Consider the following 27646-nt stretch of genomic DNA (forward strand, 5'->3'; position numbering starts at 1 on the left):
AAATATGGCATTTCCCAAAATAGGGTGATAAATCCCTGGCTTGTGCATGTTGATTAGAGCTGTTTCAATGCATCAACATCTTTTCTTTTTTTTTTTTTTTTTTTTGGTGCAGAAAGGTAATATAAATTTTTGGCAAAACATATGGTGAACCATATTGTAAACCTTTCAAAATATTAATCCACCCACAATTTTATTCTGATTTAAAGATTGGTGACCTAATTAAGTACTGAGAATTGTCACTTCTGGGAAAAGTTATAAAAAAATTTCAAGAAGAATATTTCTCCATGACTTAGTATATAATAAGTTCAAATCAAAGTTCACGAGAAATGATTAATAAGTGATACGGGAAAAAAAATTCCGTTAAATGAACTTTAATTTTAGTACGCGTTGACTTTTTTCCTGAATGCGTTCTGGGCGAAAATTTTCAGCCATTTCAGAGTAACAAGGTTAGTTTTCTCTTGTTGTGTGATATCTTAAAGTAAGAATTGACAAATGAGATATGGATAAAAAATTTCTTTTACGTTGGTATATGCAGCTTAGATCGCAAATGTAATCGGCGCGATCCCACTCGTTACTTTTTTAAAAAATTAAATGATGTATTTATTGTTTGTTGTTTTCATTTAAATAAATATTCATTATTTTTAATTGATAAAAAAGAATTCCTTATTGAGAAGAGAATTCAAGAGAATCTAAAGAAACTTTGATTTTGCTAATGTTCTGGAAATATGGAAAGGAATCTTAGATGTAAAATTTGTGTGCATATTGTGCAAGTAATAAAATCACTTTTGTCAGTCGAGAAATGTTTAGATTGACAATTTGCACTTTTATTCTAATGCTTGGTATTCATATATCTTGCAAATGAAAATCATCAAATGATCTGACTTCTTCAAAATTTTTGTCTTTGAGTATTCTTGAATAATACTGTGAAATGTACATTTATATACACTGACATGTATTTAGAATTTTAAGTTTAATTAAGAAATAAACAACAATGTTAAAAAAATCTCTGGGAAATGAACTTGGTTGGTCACGTGATCAAATCCTTTGAAGCCTGAAGAGCTTCTCAGAAGATTTGATCACGTACCAACCAAGTTCATTTCCCAGTGAACTTTTCAACATTGTTGTTTATTACTTTTATTTACATTTGAGACCAATATTCTGAATGGAACTGCATTTATTACATGAGCGGCCCCCGTATTGCTATGTTGTGACGCGCAATGACTTAGAAGCTGTTTGGTCTTGAGAGTTCGCCTCGCTCCAACATTTGAATACTTACATTGATGTTCAGCAGTCCAGTTCAGGAAATATCTGTTCATAATGAAAAACACAATGATCGCTACTGAGAATAATCTTACTATTATTGTATGAGTTCTTTATATTATTATATGAATTTAAAAGCGGTGCTATCGTCTTCAGTTTACATACCTTCAAAGGAATTTCGGGTTAAAAAGGTAAGCATGATTTTAGGCTAATTAGAAACATTCTTCACACCCAAGGAAGATCTAGTGATCATTTGTTGAACGAAAAAAAAATATATGTTTCAATAATTTTATCTTTTGCATCGCTTTAACGGCTTAGAAGTTCCGAAACCAGTGTCACTGTGACAGAAATATATGTAGACAAGATATCATCTCGCTGTGTGATTCGGTCTTGCCATGACCTCTGACCCCCTAATAAGTTCATACAGAATTGAACATATTTTCTCTTCAATAAGTTCATCGATGAAAAATATTTGCAAATGTAAATAATAATGAATGTGCATGGCACACGTTAAGAAGTCTCCTTAGAATGAGACATTTCCCCCTAAATTTCTCCATGGGAGAATTATTAAGTGATTTTGGGTCTACGTTGATTCCTGTGTAATGCCTCAGTCAAGGAATAATTTAATGTAAATGCTTTACTTTCATTTATTTAAGAAAAGGTTGGACTGCTTTACTTTTGTTTTATTCAGAAAAGGATGGGACAAGCATATTTTTTGGTAGGAAAAGTAATTTTATGATAATAACCTGTTTGGAGGCGAGTACTGCAGAATTTTATTTGTCTACCCTATGGATTTTGCATGTTTACAATGAAATGAAGTTAGTTATTTGTAGGTTTACAGTAAAATGATTGAAGTAAGTAATTTGTAGGTTTACTGTATAGTGAACTGAAGTATGTTCAATAATTTGTAGGTTTACTGTAAAGTGAAATGAAGTAATTTGTAGGTTTACTATAAAGTGAAATGAAGTAATTTGTAGGTCTACTGTACAGTGGAATGAAGTAAGTAATTGTAGGTTTACTTTACAGTGAAATGACACATGAAGTCAACATATCTGTGCCTGGTCTTGGGGCAAAACTGAGTGATGTCCTTTATCTTTATCAACAAAACAGAATCCTCTGTGACTGCTGTATACAGTGTAGTGATGGAGAAGTTTATGCCCATAAAATCATCCTGGCCATGTGGGGAATGTTTGGCTTCTACATTGACACTATTGACACAATTCAGGCTTTAGGATTCACAACTGCAGATGTTAATAACTTTATGAAGTTAATTTATTCAGGGAAAAATTTCTTTACATATGCAGAAGCATTAGAAATGTGCAGATTTGGAAATCATATAGGCGTGAACCTTTTAGTACCTGTGTGTGTAAGTTTGAATTCACAAGAAATGACTATTGACAAACATTTAGAAACAGTTATCACAGATTTCATGTCATCTGGAGTCCCAGGAGTGTACTCCAACACTCTTCATGTTAGGTTTGAGTCGAGCTATAATAGGAATATAATGAGTTCAGCGAATGTCAGATGTAAGGAACCACAGAGAGATTCTTCTCAGTCAGTGAGGGAGGGGCATCATTCTCCTGATGTTGATATGACAGAAGTTAAGGAGGAAGATCAATGGGAAGTTGCTGAAGGAGAATCATCTGATGATGTCACTGTACCACAAAGTGAACAGGTGTCTATGACATCTCAAGAAAAAAACTTAGCTGAAGCCGGGACTGATGATACATCAGAAACAAATGAAAATAGAACTAAAGATATAACAGGTGAACAGAAAAAAGTGTATAAGAATGAAGAGGAAACAAAATCCCAGATACATTCAAATTTGGCTTTTACAGAAAGTACTGGTAATTTAGAACAGCTGGAAATACATGCCAGAGGTAAGGATACTGACTATCCTAGCAAGATAACAAGAAGAATCGTGAAAACAATCTTGCTGACGAAGTGTAAGCACTGTCGCAAAATGAAATTGCAAAGTCCCTTTCTGTACAATGAGAAAACAATGGAAGGAAAAGAAAAATTCAAATTGCATTGTGCTCATTCGCATGAGTTGGCACGGCTGAGTGATATTGCTTGTGACATCTGTGGCTTTAGCTACAAAAGATGTACTGCAGAGACTTACATGGACCATAGAGTACGTAAACACGGAGTCACTGATTATGATACCAATGTTTTCACGAAGAAATACTGTGATGTAGAGGTAAAAATATATATATATATTTAAAATTGACACATATTTATTAAATATACATACCGGTAACCAAAAAAAAAAAAATAGGCTTGATTCAAATTTTATAAGATACCTTTTTTTATTTTTACTTATTTTTTAGATGAATTATTACTAGTAAGTGTAATGTAAATTTTTGACACTTCTAAATCATGTACTCAACATGATGGTATGAACGTGCCAAGTTGTTTAACATAAAATTTTTCTCTATTATAAAATTTAATAATGACAGACTATTAGTGCCTCTGACTGAGGAACTAATGCTTCATGATGAATTCATGTAGTTATATAATGATACATACAGAAGTAGCTATACAAATCAGCTTTATTTTGTAGAACTGCCAATTTTGGGCAATATGTAGATGTAAAGTAAAGGTACACAAAGAAAAGGTTCACCTGAGTCAGTCGGCCATCTGTAACATTTGTGGAGCTGTGTTAAAGAACTCAGATAGTTTAAGAAGCCACGTGCTCCAACACAAAGAGACATCCCACCAGTGTGAAATCTGTGGCAAGACTCTGACTACACGTACTGGTTTGAAGGTATACTTGACATGATATTAGGCCTGCATGAAAATGAATATTCCTTACTGAGGCCACCGTGTCTGTCTGTCTGTTGGCTCTCAAGCTATCTGTTAACAGACTTTCATGTAATGTATCAATTCTTCCCTAATCTGTCCACATGTGATACACAGATGTCGCAAGCATTTTAAATTGATAATACTGTGACAGTAATTGGTAAATACATGTATTGTTTTTTTTATTGATACATCTAAAGTATCATAAAACACAAAGGTTACAGGGTATTTCCAAAGTAAATTTGGATTAACTTATGAATCCTTGTACTTCTTTATGAAAGGCAGTGTTTGTTTTCAAGGAAGATAGGACTATGAAATGGTGAAGATAAGGTGGGGTTGTATAAATTTTTCCTTAAGTTTTAAAGCTTCAAATTTTTCCACCAGATTGTTACCAATGGTAAATATGGTGCCATATATAGGGATTCAAAGTTACATGGGAATGTAAAGTAAAAATCATTAACAATCTTCTCGAGAACATCAAGGATACAATTTGACAATATACAAGCATGCGATATTATTGTTATTCACATGTTTTCAAAATTTGTTCCTTAGATTCAGAATTGTGACATGATAGTGGTCCCAAGCTATCTGCTTGACATTTAGAAAAATCCTTCAATTTTTTCTATTACTTTTCATTGCAGGTACATATTGAGGCAGTGCATGAGGGGAAATATAAGTCTGTAGGATTCTGTAGCCATTGTAATAAAAGCTTCAGAGCTCGGTATACCTACTTCAATCATATGTACCGGGAACACAAGGAGATTCCACAGGGCATGAAAGGGTAGGTACACATGTACCAAGAACACAAGGAGATTCCACAGGGCATGAAAGGGTAGGTACACATGTACCAAGAACACAAGGAGATTCCACAGGGCATGAAAGGGTAGGTACACATGTACCAAGAACACAAGAAGATTCCACAGGGCATGAAAGGGTAGGTACACATGTACCAAGAACACAAGGAGATTCCACAGGGCATGAAAGGGTAGGTACACATGTACCAAGAACACAAGGAGATTCCACAGGGCATGAAAGGGTAGGTACACGTACCAAGAACACAAGAAGATTCCACAGGGCATGACAGGGTAAGTACACATGTACCAAGAACACAAGAAGATTCCACAGGGCATGAAAGGGTAGGTACACGTACCAAGAACACAAGAAGATTCCACAGGGCATGAAAGGGTAGGTACACATGTACCAAGAACACAAGGAGATTCCACAGGGCATGAAAGGGTAGGTACACATGTACCAAGAACACAAGAAGATTCCACAGGGCATGAAAGGGTAGGTACACGTACCAAGAACACAAGGAGATTCCACAGGGCATGAAAGGGTAGGTACACATGTACCAAGAACACAAGGAGATTCCACAGGGCATGACAGGGTAAGTACACATGTACCAAGAACACAAGAAGATTCCACAGGATATGACATGTTTAGTACACATGTACCAAGAACACAAGGAGATTCCACAGTGCAAGACCAGGGATGTAGTGGGGTACACATGTAACAGGAACACAAGGAGATGCAACAGGGTAAAAAGTACATATGTACCAGGAACACAAGGAGATTCCACAGGGCATGGCAGGGTACTGTAAGTACAGGTGTCTCCATGTATTATCCTTTGGAATGCCCTCATGCAGATTTATAATTTAAAGTTTATATTCAATTATTTTTGCTTTGTAAAAATGAAGCATTGAGTTTTCAAAAAGCTGTTTTCTATTATTTAAAAAAAAAAAGCTTATTAGCAGATTTGTTATCACTATTTTGATGGTAGAATAAAACGAAGAACATTATCTGTAGTAAATTGACATTTATAATTAATAAACATTTAAAGTGACTGGAAATCAAGATTTCAAAATGGAGTGAAATCAGAATTTATTTAGAAAGCACAGAAATAATTTAGTAAGTATAAGATGAACACTGTAATAAACCTCTAATATACCTGTATATTTATCAGATAAGTGATGCCGGTAAATTTACATTCAACATGTATTGCTAATAAAGTGTGAGGAAAGCTATGGCATTTAAAACACTATTACACAAATGGGGTCCAAAGGTTATGCATTTTATTTTGACATCACAAACATTGAAAGTGCAACGTCTGAAGTGAAAATCAAAATTCATGCTCACATTGAACAGAAGCTATTGCAACAGCTCTTCCATTAATTGTAACTTAGGATAATACAGGGATTTTGAAATATAAATCACATTTGCAGCCGAGGCAAGGAGTTAAAAAATGTAAATACAAGCATTGAATTATTATTTTTTGAAAGTCTCATAACTGCAATGGTGTGTGCAAACAAATTTTCATGACGCACTTATGACAGTTACTCAATTTGTTTGCACACACCATTGCAGTTATGAGACTATATCTTTCAAAAAATAATGATTCAATGCTTAAGGAGGGATTCTTGTCTGGTTTCTGACTAGATGAAATATTCGAAGTACATTTGCTTATACAGTGTATGTCATATATATTTACATGTAAGTTATTTAAAAAATCATATTTTTCTTTCCTCATCATAGTTGTACAACTTTAAATAGAAATGGTAAACTGAGTTTGAAATCTAGCAGGGACTAATTTTTTGGGGAGTGACGGCATATGAAAAAATCTTTTTTTCTGCCTCTCAAAATTACTGTAGAACAATGAATTTAGTTAAAATTTTCAAACAATCAAAGACTTAAAGAAAATTTAAATGTAAGTAAAATTAATGATAATGGACTGAAGTTTTAAAATATATCAAATAAATATGATTTTACAAACAAACTACAATTTTATTAGCTTTTAAAAGCTTTCAATCTATGTAAAGATTTGAGCAAAAAAATCTGTAAAAAGTGTTTTTTCTCCCTTAGTAAACGGTCAAAACTTTTTGTTTTTGTATTAATTTGTATCTTTATTTGACTGCTTTATCATATGTAAAAATAAGAAAAATTTAAATATACGAAACATATGAAAATGACTAAAATATACATGTATCCTAAAAATTTAAGAAAAATTGAGGAAATTTGGATTAGCCAGTATCTATTTTAGTTGAATTATGCATGTCGATTTGGTAGTATCATCTGAAAGACCCTTACGTTAAATGGTAGTATCTTTTTACGCAAAAAGAAAAACATTTTAAATTTTGAAAAAGAAGTAGACATCACATGATTGGAAACAGTATTTTCTTTATTGTTAAAGTGTAGGAAAAAGATATGACCTTGACCTGACCTTGGTTCTAATATAAAACAGTCAAATTTAATCTTACTGATACATGTACCATCACTTAGCGATTATGTCTTCTTGATGCTATGAAAATTTTATCAATTTTTAAATACAAGAAATATGAGAAGAATCCCTCCTTAAATATAACATAAAATATTTACATGTAACATTCATGCATATTCATGATAATTCTGTTGTAGGTTCCATTGTGGTGAGTGTGACTTTGTGACCCCCCAGAAATCAATGATGAAGAGTCATGAGTTGAGACACAAGGAACTCAAAGGTAACACTCTGTATTCACTACATCAGATCTTTTTTGTGAATTGCATTTGATTGCACACAATGCATTATCAGAATACCATTCATATGCTTATTTGTATTGCTCCATACACTGTATAGTAACTGTTGTGTAGATAAAGCACTGCAACGATGAAAGAAGCTAAAGCATCAACATCATGGCAATGGGGGCTTTGCTCACTTATTACATTTGTTGTAACACTTATTACATTTGTTGTAACACTTATTACATTTGTTGTAACACTTTTACATTTGTTGTAACACTTATTACATTTGTTGTAACACTTACAACATTTGTTGTTACACTTATTACATCTGTTGTTGCATTCTTTTATATATGTTGTTATACTTTTCACATTTGTTATTACACTTATTACATTTGTTGTAACACTTATTACATCTGTTGTTGCATTCTTTTATATATGTTGTTATACTTTTCACATTTGTTATTACACTTATTACATTTGTTAATACACTTATTACATCTGTTGTTGCATTTTTTTTATATATGTTGTTATACTTTTCACATTTGTTATTACACTTATTACATTTGTTGTTACACTTATTACATCTGTTGTTGCATTTTTTTTATATATGTTGTTATACTTTTCACATTTGTTATTACACTTCTTACATTTGTTGTTGCCTCTTTTACATTTTTAGGTCTCCTGAGTCACTCAGGTAACCTATTTCTGTTTTCATCCATCGTCTTGTGGATGTGCATCGTGCGTAAATTTTTCACATTTTTGACTTCTTTTCAAGATCCACTTGGCCAATTTCAACCAAACTTGCCACAAAGTAACCTTGGGTAATGATGATTTAAGTTTCTTCAAATGAAGGGCCAAGTCTTTTTCCAAGGGGAGATAATTAAGAATTAGTGAAAAAAATAATGGCATCTGTTAAAAATATTCTTCTCAAGAACCACTGGGCCAAGAAAGATGAAACTTATACGGAAAAATCCTCAGATAATGTAGATTCAAGTTTGTTCAAATCATGACCTCTGGGGGTAGGATGGGGCCATAATGGACAATCAAAGTTTTACATAGGAATACAAGGAAAAATCTTTAAAAATCTTCTTTTCCAGAACCGCTGGGCCAAGAAAGATGAAACTTGTGTGCAAACATCCTCAGGTAGTGTAGATTTAAATTTGTTCAATTCAAGACCCCCTGGGGTTGGGCAGGGCTATAATGAATGCTCAAAATTTTAGATGGGAATACATTGGAAAAATCTTCTCCTTCAGATTCACTGGGCCAAGAAAGATGAAACTCTTCAGGTAGTGTAGATTCAAGTTTCTTTAAATCAAGATCCCCAGGAGTAGGGTGGGGCCACAATGGACAATCAAAGTTTTACATAGGAATACATAGGAAAAATCTTTAAAAATCTTCTTCTCCAGAACCACTGGGCCAAGAAAGATGAAACCTTGTGAGCAAACATCCTCAGGTAGTGTAGATTTAAATTTGTTCAATTCAAGACCCCCTGGGGTTGGGCAGGGCTATAATGAATGCTCAAAATTTTAGATGGGAATACATTGGAAAAATCTTCTCCTTCAGATTCACTGGGCCAAGAAAGATGAAACTTATGTAGAAACATCTTCAGGTAGTGTAGATTCAAGTTTCTTTAAATCAAGATCCCCAGGAGTAGGGTGGGGCCACAATGGACAATCAAAGTTTTACATAGGAATACATAGGAAAAATCTTTAAAAATCTTCTTCTCCAGAACCACTGGGCCAAGAAAGATGAAACTTGTGAGCAAACATCGTCAGGTGGTATTGGTTCAAGTTTGTTCAAATCTTGACCCCCTGGGGTAGGGCATGGCCACAACGAATGATCAAAATTTTACATGGGAATACATTGGAAAAATCTTCTTCTCCAAAACCACTGGGCCAAGAAAGATGAAACTTATGTGGAAACATCTTCAGGTAGTGTAGATTCAAGTTTCTTTAAATCATGATTACTAGGGGTTGGGTGGGGCCACAATGGACAATGAAAATTTTACATTGGAATATGCAGGAAAAATCTTTGAAAAATTCTTTTCTCAAAAGCGGCAAAGCCATGATTTGATATATTTACATGGAAGCATCCTCAGATGTAGTATAGGTTCAAGTTTTTCAAATCATGACTTGGGGGATAGAGTGGAGCCACAATGGACGATCAAAGATTTACACATGAAAACATATGAAAAATCTTTAACAATCTTCTTCTCAAGAATAGCAAAGCCATGACTTGTCTTATTTATATGGAAGCTTTGGGTAATGTTAATTCAAATTTGTTCAAATCTTTACCCCCTGGAGTAGGGAGGGGGCACAACAGGTGATCAAAGTTTTAGTTAGGAATATATATTTAAGATCATTTAAAAATCTTCTCAAAAACAACAAAACCATGATAAGTCATTTTAATATAATTTAATTTTGGTTGCAGGGACGGGCACGATTACTGAAAAATGTAATCGATTAATAATCGATTACTTAGAGGAATTTTGTGTAATCGATTATTAATCGATTACACTCATTTTTGTCCTGTAATCGATTGTAATCGATTACTTTGGAAGATGTAATCGATTAATAATCGATTACTTCCAAGTTTTTATCCCTTTTAAATATCAAAGCAATATTTAAATGGTAAATGTTGATTCCACTGAAGTTTGAATGTGTTCCTGCAATTTTAGTGCATATTCTTTTAGGGTTTTATTCTGGCTAACATTCTCACTATATAAATGCCCAAGTGAGGAATTCTCTACCATGGAAAATGGAGACATGATTCCTACAATAAAATATGCCAAGGAATTAATTATTTCTTTCAACCTTGGATCTGAACCTCCATATTTATTGACATATTGCAAAAATTGTTTAAATTAATATTTTATTGTGAATTACTTTATTACTTTATTAGAAGTATTTGGGCTGCCGGTATGTTGACAGTTCACATTAAACATTCCTGTACGTGTCTTTTTCAAAAAAATAAGTAAATTAGAACTCTTAGTAACAAACATGTAAATTAAATGTGTCTTTTAGTAATTAAACTAATAGTACAATTTCATTCTGTATTGAAATAAGTGTTTTGAGAGCTATTATAATTATTTTAATAATTCTTCAATGGAATGAAAGTTAACGCTAGGTAGTTCACAGTTTACACCTCATTATCTGCAAATCAGGGATGTCTCAGTCAATTAATTAGCCAAGATAAGCAAACACAGTGACACACTCCCTCTCTTACTGACACTTATAACCTCTCACTGATGTAAAAGCAACCTTACAATTTTGAATGAAAACTTGAGAATGCTTTTGCAAATTTTAAAGTTACTAAAACACAAGTTTGAAGTAGTTTAAACATTTTCAGATATGAATAAGTGTTTCCATCTTCATTTTTTTTTTCGAGCACAATATAGTTTATTTACCAAATAAATTATTTATATTTAATACAGCACTTAAATCTGTTTTAAAATTTGCTGTTTATAATTTTCTATTACAAGACAAAGTTTTTCTGATCAACATCTGAAATATGAAAAAGGACATGCAGCAAGAGGACAGTGGGTCAAATGTACAATGCACACGAAAAATCTGTATATTTTATTAATAAATGATTGAAATACACTTCTAAATTATTTAATACTAGACCAGTAGGTCTATAATGCAAATTTTATTGACAACATTATTAAACTTATGATGATAAAAGTTAAGAAATCCAAACATAACACTAGGTGGTTTATATTTGATATTTATGTGTGACTGACTGGAAATAATTCTCCAAAATAACATCCATTTATGTATAAAATAATCGAAAGTAATCGAAAAAGTAATTATAATTACATTGAAAATTTTAGCTGTAATCGATTAAATTACAATTACAAGTAATCGAAAATCTCTTCGATTACAGATTACTGTCGATTACTTGAAAAAAAGTAATCATTACAATCAATTACGATTACTCGATTACGATTACCCCATCCCTGTTTGGTTGTAATGCGTCATTTGATTGGATAAAAAATTAATTTATATTGTATAACCTGGGTTTGTTTTTGCAGCCTTCAATTTATACTCTATGGATCCTCTATGGATTGTTGTTTTATACTCAGGTGACTGTTAAGGCCCTGTGGCCTCTTGTTTGTTATACTTTTCACATTTGTTGTTACACTTATTGTATCTGTAGATACTCTTTAAAAAATTGATTGTTACACATTGCATTTGTTGTTACAGTTATTACATTTGTTGTTACATATTACATTTGTTGAGGTGAGATATGTAATCTTAGATTACCTATACGTGTACTTATTTTTCCCTTTTACATTTTTAGGGATTAAGATTGAAAAGAAGCATAAATGTCAAATTTGTGCTAAAGCGTTCTTTTCCGAGGTCAAGCGAAATAGCCATGTACAGGAGTATCACGGTAATTATGAGAAGTGTGTGTTTTACTTCTACTGATAAATTTTGGTATTTCAAACAACTACCAGGAGTATGTTGATGTGAGTCAATGATATGAACCTTATTATGAGTATATGTATTCAACAAAAATATCTAGACCTCTCAGATATCTCAGTTTTTTAATGTCAGTCCCACTGTGTCTGATATAGCTGCAGATCTGTAGCTCACTGGTCTTAAAAAAATGGGTTAGACAACCACAGATGTATGGTGCCATCCTTTGAAAAAAAAAGTGTATATTTTTTAGGCACAAAAAAGTGTGATGTTTCTTGCAATCTGAAAATATTCCTAACTAGAACTATGTTAATAGGAAGTGAATGCCCCACCCAATGTTCTTCAGTAATGTAATTGTGAGTGGTGCTAAAGCTCTCCCATCTGTTAATATGTTTTTTTTTTTTTCTGAGAGCTGTTTTGAGATTAGAATGGTCCTGTGGATTTGCAGATTGGGACATCACTAATTTGTCTGTTTTCTGTCTTTCGTCATCAATCTGTTATACTAAGGCCAAATAAAAAATTTGTGTGGTTGCAGTTACCTGACCGTCCCTATTTTATACCCCCGACCCTAAACTTTTTTTTGGCAATTTTCATATTTTTTCCGGAATTTTCCCCAATTTCCATCAATGGCTCCGGTTTAAGTTTTAGTTTCAGCAATGACCGCCCCGTTGCACAACATAGTGCAAGTGTTTATTTGTGTTAAATCCAAAGCAAGCTAGCATGTAGGTGTCCCCTACCAATATTGACTAGTATATTATCACACCACATCTAAATGTCATTTGCAAAGTAGTGATAAGTATTATTTAGAAAAATTAAGAAAATCATTTTGTTAAAAAAAAAAAAAAAAAAAAAAAAAAAAAAAAAAATTCCCTACCTACCTACCCTAATTCTTTTGGAGGTGTAACCGGAACCACACATATTTTTTTGTTTGGCCTTTATTATGAGTTATGCTTTATTGAACTGGTTTTTGGAATGCTTCATTTTCAGAAGTAACTTCATTTTTTCCCTCAGTTTTCCCCTGAGCTAGCACCAGATTTACCATTTTCATTTTTGTAATGAGTGAAAGATCTTTTAAAAAGCTCTGAGATTAGAGATATTTTAAAATTATATTGATGAGTTTGAATTTATGAGCATCAGTTTGCTCTAGAAATAATTAGATAATACCTGTAATTAGGGATGTCAATTTTGTCAATAATTAATATTCGAATATTCAATGAAAGTATTTGAATATATTCGAATATTTGATAAAATAAATAAAATTCTGGTTTATTTTAAATACCCATATGCATCATCCTACTCTCATGAAAGGTTTAGCATAGGTATTCTTATATTGGAAGTAAAATTGTATGAAGACTTTTGTATATGTACAATAAGGAATTCCATTTGATATTTGTCAATGTTTGAAATAAATAATTGATTTAAATGTAGAAAAGTATAATCTTAACAAATGATACATGTGTTTTTATAGTAGCTCCGAGGAACCAGTCGCCTTAACAAGGATAGTGGTATACTGTTCAGATTTCAATACATGTAATTACATGTAATTACAATTATCAAGTGAACCTAATAAGAGATATGATTATAATCTTTGATACAATGTTTTTAAAATATAAACAAATATTACCATAGACAATTTTCATAGGTAATTAACTAATTTCTCGATAATGAATATAAAATTCAAGATGATGTACAACCCGAGATAATCAAGTAATATACACATTTATTCCGAAATTGAGCCCTTTACAGTATTAATTACAGACTAAATCTATCGGACAATCATTTAGTGATCAATTAAAATTATTTTGATAAGTTTACTCTTCAGGTCTTTTAGACATTCTAAGAAGGTTTTCATTTTGTTGTCCTCGATTCTAGATCCAATTGTATTTATTTAATAAAAACTATGAAAATACGTTTTGTATTATACATAAAGCATTGTTGTATAATTCTTTAATACCTTACCCAAAACAAAATAATTTAGTAGATATATATGATAAGAAAGTAGTGAAAGAAATCAGGCGATCGAAATCGATCGCTAGTAAATTAAACGGGGATAATTCCAGTACTGTTATAATCAAAATTTATTAAACACAGTACTTCTTTTTATGAAATCTGAAAAAAAACAACGAATATTCGAATCTTAAATTCATATTCGAATATCAACTCATCGAATGAATATTCGAATGTTTTAATATTTGTTGACATCCCTACCTGTAATGGATTAAGTTGTCAAAGATTGAATTCTTTATATATAATTCATACTGGGTGTGAATATTCTGAGAACTGCAGTAAAATTATAATCCATTTCTACCAAAAATAAACCAAACAAAAGATTCCTGTTACACAATAGAGTTTATGTACCATTGCTTTATGTTGTATTTATTATTCCAGTCAAAAAAGTTTACCAGCAGTGCCCTTATGATAACTGTAACAAGGTTTTCTACAAAGAGCGGAATTTGCTGACCCATGTCAGAGCCCTTCATGAGGTAACAGTATATTAGCTCGCCTGAGCCACAGGCTCAAGTGGCCTTTCTGATCAAAATTAGAATTATCCAGTGTAATCTTTATGTCTGTCTACTGTAAGCATTTCACAATTTCAGTTGTCAAATATTTGTCCAATTCTAGCATAATTTGCCTCTAAGCATTCTTAATTAAAATTTTCAGATAATGTTTGTCCGAATTAAGGATCACTTAACCCTAACCTTAGGAGGGGGATAGAGTTGTGTCACTTAATATTCTTCTCAGGAACCACAGATTCAGAAAAGACAAAACATTTAAAATAAGTAGAAAATATCCTATGCAGTGTGAATTCATTTTTTCAATATCCATATTGTATATTGATGAGGCCGTATTACTAGTGTCGGATTCTTAAATAGAAATATAAGAAAACTCATTTCAAACAATTTTTTTTATCTGAAGGTCAACTTAGGACCGTAGAGTCAAATTTTGTGAAAGCATTTTCATGTAAATTCAAATTTGTATGAGGGTGAGTTAACCATGCATCGAACACATACCTTGCTTCGGACAGCTTTAAGCTGTAAACTTTCATTTAACCTGAGGCTCTCCATGTTTTTACTTGTTTCTGTCTGTAAGCTAAAGATTGAAAGTTTTTAATGATGCCAATTTTTATTATCATGTTACGTCATATTTTACCTCATCAAAGGGGAGTAACCAGAATTTAATGATTATGCAAATTTTTAGAGTTGTCGTTCTTTTTATTAGATTTCACAAAACCAGTTGGACTTGGTTGAATTTGTCAATGATTGATAATTTTCTGATGCATGGGTAATCACTTCCATTTTCATTATAAAAGACCCAAAGTGACAGCCGTTTTTTGCGGAAATAGAAAATAAGAACTCTAAATTTCCAGGGAAAATACAAGTTATCAATATATGAGGACTAGAAATGGACTCAATTTATTTCTACAAACTAGAGGATGATAACTCATGAGACAATGGCCCGAGTTGCCGTATAACTAGCATTGTAAAGCCTTTGTAATGCAATGTGATGCACCTAAAATCTCTCCACATTTGTGGATTGATGTAGTCTATTTTAATGAGAAGGTTAATGTTTAAATTAAAAGATAAAAATATTTCTATATCACTAATTTTAAAGCAGTAAGATAAAGGTTTGATATTTTTCTAGTTCAAATACTGTTTGTCCGATGCATGGTGAATATTGTCCGATCCATGGTGAATTCTTACTCATTTCAAAAAAATTGGTTTTTATGGATATTTTTTCAATAAATAACACAAAATCATGTAACAAATTTATATTTTAATGACATACTATATGTTAAGATCCATTTTGTTAATATTCGGTTCATAGTGATATCGCTAGAACTTGTTGAAGTACGAGGGTGTCCGATGCAAGGTGAATTCACCCTATCATTGCCTACTGGTATTAAACATATTTTAACCCTATTTTATTTTGTTAATTGCTATTTTATTATTGTTGTGTAAGAAAATCACAAAAATGAGAAGTGGTAGATGTAAAAACTGATCCCAAGAAGGCTTAAACAAGTGTGTGCATAGGAGTCACCTTGTCTGTCTAGACAGATGCACTTTTGTGCAATATGTCCATTCCATGTCTTTGTAAAGGAGAAATACTGGAAGCTCATAATTGACAAAAACATATTATCTCAGGTTGTGTCATGAACTCATTCAAGGTATTTTGGACAATTTCAAGGTCATTAGCATAAAAAGTGTGTAAGTCATGTCTGATTTATAACTATCATGATTGATGACCTTGAAGCAAGGTCCTTTGTACAGGTTCAAGGTCACTCTCAGTAAAAATATTTACCATAGATCACCAAATTTCCCAAGACCTCATTTTTGCAAGATGGTACCTTACTCTTTATTAGCAAGACAAAATTTTCACAAATTTTGGGTATTGCTCTATATAATCTTTAAGAAAACAAAGATATGTAAGAATGGAATTTTCATTAGCACACTGTCTCACTTAATTATGCAAAAGTAAAGTTTTCATAAATAAAAAGTGATTTACAATATTTCTGTCCTGGCCATATCTTCTAATTGAGAAACATTGGAAGCTCAAACGTGACACAAAGATCGCTTATGACCAGAGGGATGTGTAATATAATGACTCAAATGTCACTAGCAGAAAACTGTATAATTCATATCTGATACTTATCCATCTAATGGAAAAACACTGGATGCAACAATTCAGAAAAATTGCAAGGAAAGAGGGGTCATCATTTTCTAAGCTTGCCTAAAGTACGTCTAGGTGATATATGTACTACAATTGTAGCTTATTTTAATATAAAAGAACTGTTTTGTAAAAACTAGTAAGATATTTTAGAATCTACATTGAAAGGTTTAAAACTGAGGACATACTGTGTATTATTCATATTTCAGATTGGAAAGGTATTTCAGTGTCATGCCTGCCCTTATAAGTGTAATCGGCAAGGAAATCTTGTGAAACACATTCGTACAGTCCACAAAGAAGATGTATCCACTCAGCATTCTCGACGGAAACAGGCCATGTTGTCAGGGAAAGGTTACCATGAAGCAGTTGGTCAAATTCTTAGGGAGAATCCGGAAGATGGAAAGGGCAGTGAGGAGGAGGGGGACACTTCACTCTGAGCAGAATTTGTTTGAAACCCAGATCACTCAGAGCAGGGGGATAGTTCACTCTGAGCAGGGAGAGAGTGCACTCTGTGTAGTGAGGCAGATCACTCAGAGCAGGGGGATAGTTCACTCTGAGCAGGGAGAGAGTGCACTCTGTGTAGTGAGGCAGATCACTCAGAGCAGGGGGATAGTTCACTCTGAGCAGGGAGAGGGTGCACTCTGTGTAGTGAGGCAGATCACTCTTAGCAGGGGGATAGTTCACTCTGAGCAGGGAGATAGTGCACTCTGTGTAGTGAGGCAGATCACTCTTAGCAGGGGGATAGTTCACTCTGAGCAGGGGGTACAGTTCACTCTGAGTGAGGGGAAATTTTACTCTGAGCAGAGGGATAGCAGGGGGGCAGTTTACTGTAGAAGTTTTATTTATATTAAATTAGACTCTGCATATACCAGTGCTTCAATAAGCACCATTGTCTTTATCCCCTTCAGTTTGTACACTGTAAAGAGTTTGCTTTGGATGCTGCATCCCACCATATATATTTCTCTGATAAACACCAGTAGAGAGCATTTGGAGTTTTTCCTTTCCAAAATCAGTAGAATCCCAGGCTGGATAAACCTTAGTGCATCTATATAAGTGAATGAAGTTCCTGTGTCTGACCTACATTTCCTATTGAGTAGCCTGGAGAAATTTTTTTCAGAGCATGCATTGGTCAGGTAACTATGTCTTAGGATTTTCTGGTGGCCCTGGTTGTTATTGGAGCCCATGCATTTTATTATAACAAGAGATCGAGTGATATTAAGGTGTATCATCTATGAAAGAATGTTCATGTTTTTGCTTTTATTGTTTGAATAAAAGTATGCTTTTGTATGAAGAAGTTTTTGTTGTCTTTAGGCATATCATTTCAGCACATTACGGAATGTAAATTTGATCAAGTGCATTCACAAGTGATCGATGAAGGGTTGAGTTCCCTCTCATGATGATTTAAAAAAAAAAAAAGAATATCTGTCATCAAAAATAGCAGTTTGATTGAAAAAAAAAACCCTGCCACTTCACCACATGACAACCAAATGAGCAGTAAGTGTCCAGATATTCTTTACATTAGCTTCTAAAGTATAGGCCAGGCAGTAGATTAAGATCAAGGAATATGATATTGTTTGACTTTAATTCAATGTGTTCAAATTTCACTTTTTTCTACACTGGTTCATTTCAAAGTGGTTTTAATTTTGCAGACACTAAATTTTTCATTATTAGATATTTGTAATTTTAAAAACAAAGTTCGTGAACTTTTAAGAAAAAAACTTCAAACAGCTTTGTTATTAAACTGGCTTTTCCAAATGATTATTTATGCTTAACTATTTAACTAATATGGAAAATTACAGTTTTTAAGGTGTATGAAAAGTATTTGAATTTAATATACGAGGATAAATCCAAAAGTAATGTTACAACTGCTATAAAATCTTTAATAATCAAATGTTATCAATAAAATTTGACATATTAATACCCCCATCTATTTTAATTTTTTCCTTAAAATTTCATTTGATTATATGAAATATTTTGTAAAACATCAAGATAAACACAACCTTAGGTTTTGTCTATCGCCGCAGGGTAAGAATGTTACCGGCATCGTTATGATGTTACTTTTTGCCACTCACTTCAGTTCATCTGCATATCTTTAAAACCTCTCGGATGCTTCTTTTTGATAATCATTACTGGTATTTTGTTTTAAATACCCTGTTCTGAGTTGTACTATTAAATTTATTTGAACTTTGTCCAAATGTAATTTCTAAATTAATTTCTTTGTGTAGATCTTCTGTATCATCAGATTGAAAATGAGTGTCGAAAAGCCACATCATAAATGTCAGTAAATTTTTGCCATGCAGTGGTAAACAAGACCCAACGTTGTGTTTATTCTAATATTTTATAAAGTGTTGCCCTTATCCGAATGAAGATGCAGGGCAAAAGTCAAAATAAATAGAGGTACATTAGTATATAAAGTTTTGTTGAAAACTTTTGTTTATTAAAGATGTCATAGCAGGTGTGACATTTCTTTTGGATCAACCCACGTATGAATACTATATTGACATGTCAGCAATATTCACAATGTTCAAGGAAAATTCTTTGATTGCCAACATAGTTAAATTACAATAATTGCCACGTATTCCACTTTTACGGAACTAAGTGTTAAATATGAAGTACATGAAATAAATCAAGGTTACGACACAAAACTATAAGGCGCAATTTTTATATTTTTGAGGTATTTTTTGATATCAAAAAAAGAATTCTGGATATCAATAATTCAAATTCTTGATATCAAAAAATAATTCTTGATATCAAGAAATAATTCTTGATATCAAAAATTCGATTTTTTGATATCGGAAAATGATTTTCTGATGTAAGGAATTCAAATTTTTGATATCAGAAATTAATGTAGATTTTCTGATATCAGAAAATCGAATTCTTATAAAAAAAATCATTTTCTGATATCAGAAAATCGATTTTTTGATATCAGAAAATAAATTTCTGATATCAGAAAATAAATTTCTGATATCAAAAAATGCTTTCGAATTTTTGATATCAAAAAATCGATTTTTTGATATCAGAAAATATGAGTGAAATAAATAGAACTTGCATTAATGAATGCTCCCTTATTCCGTATCAATGGTTAGTTTACTCATATTAGTGTCATCCTGAATACCGATCCTGCTGCAACATTGTAGGTTCTGTTTACTGTGATTAGTGTTATCACTTCATAGTTGTTTGTCTAGCATAAAGCCTTGTGTTTTTTAATAAAATTTTTGTATAGATTAATGCAGAGAAATAAATGTACATAAATTGATACATGCATTTACAATGCTGATAAGTTTGAAATGTCTGAATTCCAAATAAGTCTTGAAGCCTCCTTGAGTTGTAATGACAAGAGATTCGTAGGAAATGACAGTAGAAATGAATAGAGTAATTAACACTTTATGCATTCTGTAAGTTTTATTTACATCATAAACACTGAAACTTGTAACACTCATTTTGTAACATATACAAGTTCACCTTTCCACTAATTCCATAGAAAATACTACAAAACCCAAACACAGGGGAGCCCTACTTCTGTGAAAACAATCTTGGTGAGAATAGTATGAGCCTAAACACTAATATTTGTTGAATTTCTGATTTCAAAAAAATTGATTTTGTGATATCAAAAAATCCAGTTGAATTTCTGATATCACAAAATGATTTTTTGATATCAGAAATTCAAATTTTTGATATCAAAAAATGATTTTCTGATATCAGAAATCATCAGAAATTCAAATTTTTGATATCAAAAAATCTCGCTTATTTTCTGATATCAAAAAATATATTTTCTGTTATCATAAAATGATTTTTTGATATCAAAAATTCAAATTTCTGATATAAAAAAAAATAATCATTTTTTGATATCGGAAAATACCTTAAAAATATTAAAACGGCACCTCATACAAAACATACGCAAGTGTGATGGTCAGACGGGTCCAATCACCGGTGACCAGATAGCTCAGTAGACCCCCTGGCTGGAGATTCAGGGGGCCAGGGTTTAAATTCTGGTTCGGTCTGTTGCACTTTTCTACTTTACTGTTACATTTGGTGCTGTGCCATGCTCTAGAAGTGACGGGTGAAAGACCTGCCAGGGAAGAGCTTGGATTGATGTCTTCAGAGGTGAAGGCTTTAAAGGAGGGAGGAATGTGGTGGTCAGAGGGGTATTGCTGGTGGCCAGATAGCTCTGTTGGTAGAGCACCTGACTAGAGATTCAGGGGACCCAGATTTGAATCCTGGTCTAGTCTGTTGCATTTTATTTCTCCCCATTACACAAGTATTGTTAAGAATTGTATTGTATTGTGTTGTAAGTATTGTCAAGGATTGTATCTTTATAATAATACCTTATACAAGAGGAGTTTCATTTTGACAACAAGTTGATCATGTACGACTGATGACTTTGCCCCTGTTGTATTGGCTGTATATAATTCTACCCATAAACTTCTTTAACATTTTCTGTAGATCATTTCAGAGTTGTCCATATCAGATATTAATATAACAAATAAGATGTCAAACATTACTACTGGCATCAAACTGTTACATTTATCTACTAAAGTATATTCTTGTTGGCTGAACATTATAAATTTCACGTCCAATGAGAGAAAACTACAAAATGTCGTATTTTGCTGATTTATTTTCAAGAGTATCAAAAATGATGTAAATCAACAATACAAAAAAATGCAACAATAGAAAAAAAATGTTAAAATATTGGACGGTGCTATTCTGAAATGTTTATACACTACAAAGTACAGTTTTAAAAGAATAAAAATATAACCTCAATTGTACTTAAATAAAGCTCTCGAAATAAATTTAAAATCTTTAAATGCAATCATATGGTAAATTTTTATCCAAGTACTTCTTTACAAAATATATGAGTGTCCCAGACACACAGTGCAGTCTAAAGGAACACGATAGATACGCAATAGATACACCTGCATGTGTAATCTCAGAAATGAAAGACAGTCATATAAAGGTGTATATAATCCACAAAAAATATTACGATATCACAAGGCAAGTTGACTACATAAATTATGCAACTGAATATAAATTTCATCAGTAACTGAATATAAACTGTGATCAGCAACTGAATATACATGTAAACATTATAAGCAACTGAATATATTAAACATTAATCAGCAGACTTTTCATAAAATGTCACATGTAGATGATGTAGAATATAAAACCTATAAAAATACGGAATTCTTGGCTCATGAGACAATGCTGTGGTTGGCAAGGCAGTCGATCACAGTCATCAGGGGAGGCGTTGTTAAGGCAGTTAATGTCTACTAAGGAGGTGTTGTTAAACTTTGAGATGTCTCTTGGCCAGTAACTCATCCTCTTTAACTCGAGATGAAGCCTTGATATGTGATGATGTATCCCACCTGTAAAATCCAAGCATGTCCATTAATTAGACTGACAAAAGTCACTTGATTAAATATTAAAGTTGGAAACTGAAGAAAGACTGAAGTATTAATTCTTACTGTCAGAAAATCATTTTATACCTGGTTCTACTTTTTACACAACTCAAGAGTCTTAAAGAATATAAAATTTTCTCCTTTTTTTCAAAATATATAAGGATGCACTAATTCTATCTATAGGGACAAATAAATACTAATATACCTTGACAGAAATAAAGGTTGATGAAACACAATCTTCAAAATATTATCTAAACTACATCAGTTTCAAATAAGCTACTTAATGTGCATAGTTCTATATGCAACTCCAAGACTGGTACATATACTGCAAGAAACTTCTATCTCTGATGGATTTCATTAATTGAAATTATTTCCAAAATAGAAAACCTGGATCTTGAACTGGCTGCTGTGTATAAATATTGGCTTTTAAGCAAATTATAAATACCTGTACATTCTTGCTAGTACACACCTACTGTACCAAAGTTTTCAAGACTTGGTGTAATTACAAAGCTGAAATACTAGACTATACTAGTATATTAAGCTATCTATACTATGTTGAAGCTGTAAATTGCAGAGTTGAGAAATTTATATTCAATATGTGTAGAATATTCTATTCAATTTGTATTTGTGGCCAATGAAAAAAAATATACATATGAATAAAATAGAAAGTTCAAATTGAAATGTACTTGTTGTGCATGAGAAAACCTTTTATTTTTGAAAAAAAGGGTTTTCAAAGAAAAAAAATCCAACTGAAATAAGAAATCTTGTTCCTGAGGTCTATAAAGCTGCATATACATGTACTGCTATGATCATAAATGGACAATAATGCTTATTATCATCAAATTACCAAACGGGGTTGGAAACAAATCTATTTTCTTGACCTGTGAGAATGGAAATTAAACTTCAAGGTTAAAAATAATTCAGACATGGACAGACATACATGGTAAGTATATGTTCTCTTTCTAGCATATATTATATTATAGCATTAAATATCAAGGATTCTGTATATCTCAAATTTAACTAACAGTATATCATGTCTACATATTTTAAAGGTCTTGGAGTAATATGACTATCACTAGCAGAAATCAATTGGTACAGCTGTGATAAAGAACACATTTTTGGACTCTTAACTTCTCGAGCAGAAGTAGAATTTTTTATCAGATGTTCATTACAAGTGTAATCTCTCAATATATATTAATTTTACAGAAAAAATATATTCAGACTCCTATGATATCAGAATAGGAGACATAAGAATAGGAGATTTGGAAATTCTGTGAACATTGGTAAGAAAAGCTGAAACAAAAACCAGTCTGCTGAGGATAACAGATATATAATCAATGGAAGCTGTATGAAAAATGGATGAAATCTTGGATACGTATGAATTATATTTACCCAGGGTGAATCCTTTGGAAGAACAACAATGTACAGTTAATTTAAAGAGCATTATAATATAAATGTACATCATTTTAACCTAGTGACCTGATATTGTACAGTGGTGACTTCTGTTCACTAACTGATTGTAAAATATAAAGACTCAAAAGGGACATTTTCATTGAAAGTTACTGGAAATTTTTGTAGATTTTGAATCTAGGGTTGATCATATAACTAAGGAATAAATTTAATAGCTACCCAAGTTGCATTGTATAACCTGGGCTAGGGCAGTTTATGCTTTATAAACTGCAAAGCATTTTTTTTAATTAAAAAGTGTAAACTGTCCCAACCCAGGTTATGCAAGTGTAACTTGGGTAGCTATTAAATTCATTCTTATAATTTAACTTTATCAATTAGAGAGAAAATAAATTCCCTTTAAAAATGACTTCCAAGTGCCCAAAATTTAAATGTAACGTCAAGCAGATTGATATGTTTTTGATGCATTAATATTGTGATGTAATTAGGCAACACATACAACTTATATGATATTTATTAATTTTTTATCAAATCAAATGGCATGTTACAACCAGAATTATTATAACAGATTTGTTATTTACAGCTCAAGCTTCAAGTAAAATAAGGATTTCCTAAATAAAATACACATGCATAATGACCAATAATTGTGCATACAAATTAAATGATGTAGTAGAAGTCAACTGTAATTGAATTAAAATAAATGAAATACTGTTTAATAGAACACAAGAACAGCTTTTATAAGCAGTTTTTATTTCTGTTGTCATCCCTGTTACAAAATGAGTATTGATTCTAAGTTATGGGATTAACAAAGGTCACAAAATATGTCAACTTCTGAACTTTCTCATTTTATGCAAATTTTCATTAATTTTAAAACACACTTTGTTTCAGAAAACAGAGAGCACAAGCTTGCATGCCTACATGTATCTACCAGAATTATATATTTCATGCACTAGTTTCAGATGCATCTTGTGTTTAAAAATCTCAGGCAAGCTTGTGCTCCATCAGAATTGAGGAAGTTCAGTAAAATGTCCAACTTGGGCATCCTTTTGTGGCCTCTGTGTACACTTTGAATCAAAATTTAAGTGCTTGTTTTAATAACAAGCAATATTTAAAGTTATTATGTGTATTGATTTTATATCAAATAAGGGGCCAAATTCAGCTATTACCATGCCTTGTCTTTTGTAAATTATTGTAGTTAACTTACTTTTTAGTTTCTCGTTTAAATTCCTTTGGAGGTTGTTTAAGCTTCATTAGAAGAAAGTCAGACTCTAAACGTCGGTTCATAAATGGTGGCTCAGTAACGTCCTGGACTATTAGAACATATTCACCTGAAATGAAATAGCGCGCATATTTCAAGTACTGTCCTAATATGCAATAAACTGACAAATCTATGTGATATTCTTACTTAATTAGCCTTAATCACCTTAATAGCAATACATGTACATGAGAAAGCACACTGCAGTCATTTGAATGCAAAGTCACAACACTTAATACATGTATTACATCAAAAAATCCTAAGGAAATTTCATACAACTGTTGAAACTGTTCATATACTATAAGAATTACATGTATCTCAAATGATTTAAAATTGAACAGTCATTACACAGGCTGTGGATATACTTGTCTCTCATTTTCCAAACATTAAAGAATTCAATATCCTACTCAGTTATTCAGTAAGTAAATGAAAGAACTATGATTGCTTTATAATGTAGGATGCACAGAGAAATACATACCAAGTTTGGCAAATTTCTCCTCCATAGCTTTTTGTTTCTTCATTCTAAATTTATCAACTGAAAAATACCAAGTCAAAATTAAAATAATACAACAGGTACACTTAATATACAATTATGGACTCTTTCGATGGTAATTATGGTTTGATATTTACCAGAAAAATAACAATATTGACCAAAGTGAAGCAGTCAATATTGATATTTTATGGTGAATATCAAACCATATTCACCACCAAAAGAGTCCCTAATTGTTATATTATATAATTCAGTTTTGAAGAAATAAGACATTGAAGGCTGCAAGAAGACACCATTTTCATTAACAAACTTTGAAAATTCTGTCACGGAGAGATTAAAATTTCCAGATTACAAATTTCAACTTCAGTGTTTTCCTTTTGTAGTGAGTACGATATATCATTTCCAATCAAAATGTTTGGATAATAATCTGGTGATAGGCTTGCTTAATGATTTACACAGCTGGCTCTGGCCATTAGAACCATTGTTTACGTTATTTGGGTGGTTTGTAACGTCACAATGCTGCTGCATGTGCACTGACCCTCCAGTGCGTAAGGCTTCAAATCCAGTGAATATGTAGTGCTATGAACTGTTTGCACTTGTATAGATTATATAGGGACTATAAATAGACTGTTAAAACATTATCAATATTCCTATTAATGAATAGATTGTTATTCTGAATCAAATCATACACACTTCTATTGAAGTTGTTTTAAGTTGTACGTGACACCAGTTCCACCCACATGTGAACTGTGTTAGACTTCAAACCATGCATGGATTTAGAAACGCTGGCTCATTAGAGAATTCTTTTAGAATAATTTTTACTCAACAAGTCATAAATGTTTAATAGGTGATGAGATAAATTCACAGGGGAGAATTTTTCTTCAACTTTATAGGAGACTGCATAATTAAGAAGATCACTGGGTTTGGTTAAATTTTGGTCATATTAATTTGTTAGAGGTGACAATAATTGGAGAGTGTTCGGGTAGTCTAACACGCCTTACACATCGATGTGTGAGGGGGAGTTTCCCTGATGGATGATCGTCTCCTGCTTGGTTGATCTCGGAATTCAGCTAAAGGGGCAAAAATAAAGGCAATTTAACTCATATTCTAGAGGTTAACATTTTAAAACAATTTATACTTTTCTAATTTACATGAACATGTCAATTTAAAAATATATTTTGGTTTGATTTACTTAAAGAAACATAAAGGTACATTAATGTTAATACAATTTTTATAAAGTTCTGATTTTTCTGTAAAAGTTATACACAGAATTGTCTACAGAAAAAGATATTCAGTTCTTGTCTGTTTTGACTCTCTTAATTACCTGGTAACATTAAAAGTAATTTCATGCATTAGACAAATGTTGTGAACAGGTTATGAATTATTATGGCCCATCAAGGGAAATTTACCCCAACAAAGTAATTTTTCATTCCCTTATCTGGGTATTTCACACAATAGGTAAAAAAAATATAAACTGTAATTAGGGTATGAAAATATACAGTGATTTGGAGTAAAACATCCCATTTGGGGTATCATGGGATATATATCCGTGACCTTGAGAATGACATGCAAATGTGACCAGTGGAAATTCATGCAAGGTGCTTGTCAAAACTGCTCAATACAAAATGTGGATTACAATCTTAAATGAGTAAGAAATAAAATGGGATTTAATAACTGCTCCCACATATTGAAACCAGAGGTTATAAGATTCGTACATGCATGTATAGTCCTGAGGTTTAGATTTCTAAGTTATAAAGTTGCAGTCACTCAATGACATTCAAAAGGTTTGAAATAAATACCGATACATGTATCAAATAAATGAAACTTATGTAGTAACATAAACCTGAAATCTTTCTGTAGCATGATATCAAAGAAGATAATATATATACCACAAAAATACATGTACAATGTTAGTTACTGATCACACACACTGTAAATACATGCATATTTAAAGTGCACCACAGACAAGTATTCACACAAAATCCACCTTTTTCTGATAAATACAATTCAATGCAATAAACCACATTCAAACAGGTATGTGTGATAATAAGGGGATGTGGGGGGTAAAACACGCTTATAATAATGGAGCACCTACAGACACTGGGCTGCCTAGAAACTGACGGTGTAAAAAGCTCTGAAACAAAATCAAACACCTCATGCCATTGTAACAGTCTAAGTACTACATGTACATCACAGTCATTGTTGTCATTTTTCCATTACTGTGTAAGTTACCACAAAATTGGCCTAAAAGAACATGCAGTGCATTATTCAATATATATACTTACAGGAAATTATTAATTAAGCTTTATTAATATAAACATCATCAACATATAAAATTTCATAGCTGAAAGCCTCAAACAATTTAGTACTGCACAAAATTGTACACAACTTGGGTTAACATTTTTAGAATATTCATCTTTTACCTACATGCTGCAACAGATTAAAAGAATTTCTA

The 27646-nt window shown here is 32.1% G+C and overlaps 3 protein-coding genes across 7 annotated transcripts in view; 2 read left to right on the forward strand and 1 right to left on the reverse strand.

The window, feature by feature from the left end:
- Positions 1-27646, forward strand: part of LOC133197760 (N-terminal EF-hand calcium-binding protein 1-like) — a 252915-nt gene that overhangs the window by 186484 nt on the left and 38785 nt on the right. The window lies entirely within an intron of this gene.
- LOC133197069 (zinc finger protein 711-like) lies at positions 2291-17930 on the forward strand. The gene is made up of 7 exons (XM_061332909.1): positions 2291-3460; positions 3824-4027; positions 4704-4843; positions 7474-7556; positions 11860-11952; positions 14367-14461; positions 16853-17930. The coding sequence occupies exons 1-7, from the start codon at positions 2291-2293 to the stop codon at positions 17078-17080; spliced, it is 2013 nt and encodes a 670-aa protein (XP_061188893.1). The 3' UTR covers positions 17081-17930.
- The window catches only part of LOC133197758 (MORN repeat-containing protein 1-like), a 31313-nt gene continuing 25007 nt past the window's right edge, over positions 21341-27646 (reverse strand). For 3 of the 5 annotated variants that reach the window (XM_061333961.1, XM_061333958.1, XM_061333957.1), the window contains 5 exons: positions 27287-27325; positions 26193-26261; positions 25180-25236; positions 24651-24774; positions 21341-22006 (listed from right to left, as the gene is read on the reverse strand). In XM_061333961.1, the coding sequence (XP_061189945.1) occupies positions 21925-22006; positions 24651-24774; positions 25180-25236; positions 26193-26261; positions 27287-27325 (371 nt within the window). In that variant the 3' untranslated portion in view covers positions 21341-21924. The remainder of the gene's footprint in view (positions 22007-24650; positions 24775-25179; positions 25237-26192; positions 26262-27286; positions 27326-27646) is intronic. The other 2 variants (XM_061333959.1, XM_061333960.1) reach the window with 2 other exon arrangements.

The sequence above is a fragment of the Saccostrea echinata genome, unplaced genomic scaffold, assembly GCF_033153115.1.
Source record: "Saccostrea echinata isolate AGI-Se365-2 ecotype Australia unplaced genomic scaffold, CSIRO_AGI_Sech_v1 ptg000030l, whole genome shotgun sequence".
Classification (NCBI taxonomy): domain Eukaryota; kingdom Metazoa; phylum Mollusca; class Bivalvia; order Ostreida; family Ostreidae; genus Saccostrea; species Saccostrea echinata.

What these genes read in the sequence shown, in the direction of transcription:
- LOC133197069 (XM_061332909.1), top strand. Translation starts at nt 2,291, where the DNA reads ATGACACATGAAGTCAACATATCTGTGCCTGGTCTTGGGGCAAAACTG. An exon ending in CTACACGTACTGGTTTGAAG is followed by an intron (nt 4,028 to 4,703) that starts GTATACTTGACA and finishes TTTTCATTGCAG; the next exon opens with GTACATATTGAGGCAGTGCA. An exon ending in CCATGTACAGGAGTATCACG is followed by an intron (nt 11,953 to 14,366) that starts GTAATTATGAGA and finishes TTATTATTCCAG; the next exon opens with TCAAAAAAGTTTACCAGCAG.